At 31.5% G+C, this 2,946-nt stretch overlaps 1 protein-coding gene across 1 annotated transcript; it reads left to right on the top strand.

Moving 5' to 3' along the window:
- On the top strand, positions 1-345 carry BDBG_17529 (uncharacterized protein; the record flags this gene model as incomplete). The annotated part of the gene is made up of 1 exon (XM_031725222.1): positions 1-345. A coding segment is annotated over one exon (344 nt), but the record flags the coding sequence as incomplete, so codon positions are not given.
- Positions 346-2,946: the final 2,601 nt, after the last annotated feature.

The raw sequence follows: 2,946 nt of genomic DNA on the forward strand, positions 1-2,946 counted from the left end.
AATCTTCACATGTTGATAGATTCACATTCATCAATGATAGTGAACATCTCAATGTTAAATCATTGATTGAAAACTTGAAGACTACAATAATAAAGAAATTGTCTGTGTCATATATAATCAGGTCTTCTATATCTCTCTCTATCTCTTCTATCACTGTTTCTCTCTCTGCTGCTCTTTCTCAATCTTCTACTCTTATGCCTGTTTTCAGTTCTCTCACTTCTGCTATTCTCATTCTCACAATCTTCACTTCTGCTACTTCTGCTCTCTCTGCCTCTGCTACTGCTTCTGCTTTCATTATCAGCTCTCTCTGTTTTAAGAAGATGTTGTATAGACTTAATGAATCATGTTTCTCAGTATATACACTCTCACTCTTCTTACTAATCTCTAAAACAATTTATTATACAAAGACTGCATATAACACAAGTATCTGAAGCTTGATCACAGACACTGATTATTACATTTATTTTAAATATTCATGATAAAACAATTATTTATTCATATCAAAGAATCATCTCTCTTCTCAACAGTATTAAGATTGTAAGTCTTTTTCTTTTTCATTCTTTCTTTCTAACACTGATTTTTCTATTCTTAGAGAAAATTATTATGAGTTTTATTATACATGAAGTTGTGGCATTCACAGACATCAAGAAACTTTTCACAATTATTAAATTCAATATTACAGATATATTCACTCTGATAAATTTCTTTGAGATAATAGATCTGTATCAGTCTATTCTCTGACATCTGTCATCTGACTTTGTGATGCAGATGAAAGATATTCATGTTTTTGAACACAGAAACATGAATATCATACTCTTTTACACTCACAGGCATGAGGCTTATACACCTTGTCTGAGATGTCATTGTGAGAATAAGCTGTTCACACACTGCATTCTGCTTCCTGTATTTCTCTGTGTCTCTCTCTCTCTTTCTGAGAAGCCTTGTGCTTGTTGTAATTATGTGTACAATTTCAAGATCAGCAGATGTTCATTCAGTAATTGTTACTCTTGTTTTTGCAGTTTCATATACTAACAATAGTTCTTAGTTACTTCAGTGCCAGAGATCATTTTAATTGAAGATGATAACACTGTCAAGACTACTCTCTTCTGTCTCTAAGCTTCTCTCAGTACTTTCTCTCTCTTCTCTGCAGAGAATATTGTGTATATATCAGATTATAAGCATTCAGCTCTGAGTGACTCTTACTATCATTCATTCAGTCCTGCACTCTCTTCTTCTTTCATTTCTTTCATCTTCACTTTCTCTGTCTTGACTTCTGATTCTGCAGATTTCATGCTCTTCTTTAATTTTTCTACACACACACATACATATTTCTATATTGACATTCCAGTCAATCTTGCAATAAATGACATTAATATCATACATAGAGTAGTAGATAAATCAGAGACATGCATGATGTTATTACAAAAGTGACTTATAACTCTTAAATTTCTTACAGATCTCAAGTTACAAGATTTTCTTTGTTTTTAATGTTTTTCAGATGATGTGATATTAAAAATAGATTAAATGTGTAATATATGAAAATGAATAAGATATATATAATAATATTTGTCTTTTACAGTCAACTCTTTCAGTTGATGATCAATTCATTATCTTCTCTCTTTTCTTACACTTTTTCTTTATCTGCTAGCCACTACTCTTACACAATCTCTATATAGTACAGCATTCAGTGACTAAATTCAGCAGCTTTTATCTCTTATGATTCTGTCTCACACATTATACTGTCTCTCTTCACCTGCTTAGACTACTACAGTGAACAGCTTATTAAAACTAATCTCATCTGATCTCTGAGTATTCTCAGAAGTTAAGATGACTTGATCTCATATGTCTGTGAATGTTTCAGATACTTCATTCTCTGTTATCTCTGTGATTGAACTGATATAAACAGTTAAATTCAACTCTGAATTTCTTTTTCTTCTGCAATCTGACTCATGTATAAGTCTGTTATTCTGAGATCACTCTTTACTATGTTTTACTCACTATTTACAGTGTGTTATTATACAACTGACTACAGTCTCATCACTTATTGAAGTATGATATTCATCTGATTTCTTCATTACTTCTCATTCTTTTCTTATAATTATGAAAAGATCAGAATAAGTGAGATTATCTGATTCATAAGTATCTATAATTTCTCTTACTTCACAAGGCTTTTCAATTGTAAGTCTCTTCTTTTTCAATACTGATAATAGTACTATAGATAATTATAATTTACTCAGATCTTGCATCTTTATCTTCATAAGACATGAATCATTTATTAAGTTATATAAGACTTATTTTTCTGGTTTCTTCAATGCATATATTCTCAGAGAATGTGATTTGAGTATTTTATAGAGCTTAAATCATCTAGATTTCAACTTCTCAGAATTCTCATTGTATATGAGAACTTATATTCTCATCTTAAGACTTGATTTCTTAACTAGTGAGTCTCATATTCTTTTCAATTGAATTGCTTGATTCAGAAGTAACTTGTTAGCTTTTGCATATGCATGGCTGATCTCTTTCAATCTTAGTTTTATATCTGCAACTGCTGCATCTGCAACTGCTACTACTGTATCTGTAACTGCTGTTCCTGCTGCATTCACAACTGTTATGTCTGCAACTGCTGTTCTCTCTTCTACCTTTTTCAAAGCATTCTTCAGGATGCGCGGATGAGTTCGTATAACAGATAGAATGATAAACACTTGAAGACTGCATACTGCTGAATTCGCGTGATTAATAGCATCTGACTGAGATATTCATCTCATAATCTCATAGTCTTACTTACTAGATATTTCATCAGCATGTTGCTCAGGATTTTATTCAAGTATTTCATCTTCTCATTTATCTGTGAGTGATATGACATTGTTCTACAATGTCTTGTCTGTAACTGACTCATGGAATGCCTCATTATTTCTTCTATAAGATTTGCATCATTATCAGTTAGAA

This window comes from Blastomyces gilchristii, assembly GCF_000003855.2.
Source record: "Blastomyces gilchristii SLH14081 genomic scaffold supercont1.16, whole genome shotgun sequence".
Classification (NCBI taxonomy): Eukaryota; Fungi; Ascomycota; class Eurotiomycetes; order Onygenales; family Ajellomycetaceae; genus Blastomyces; species Blastomyces gilchristii.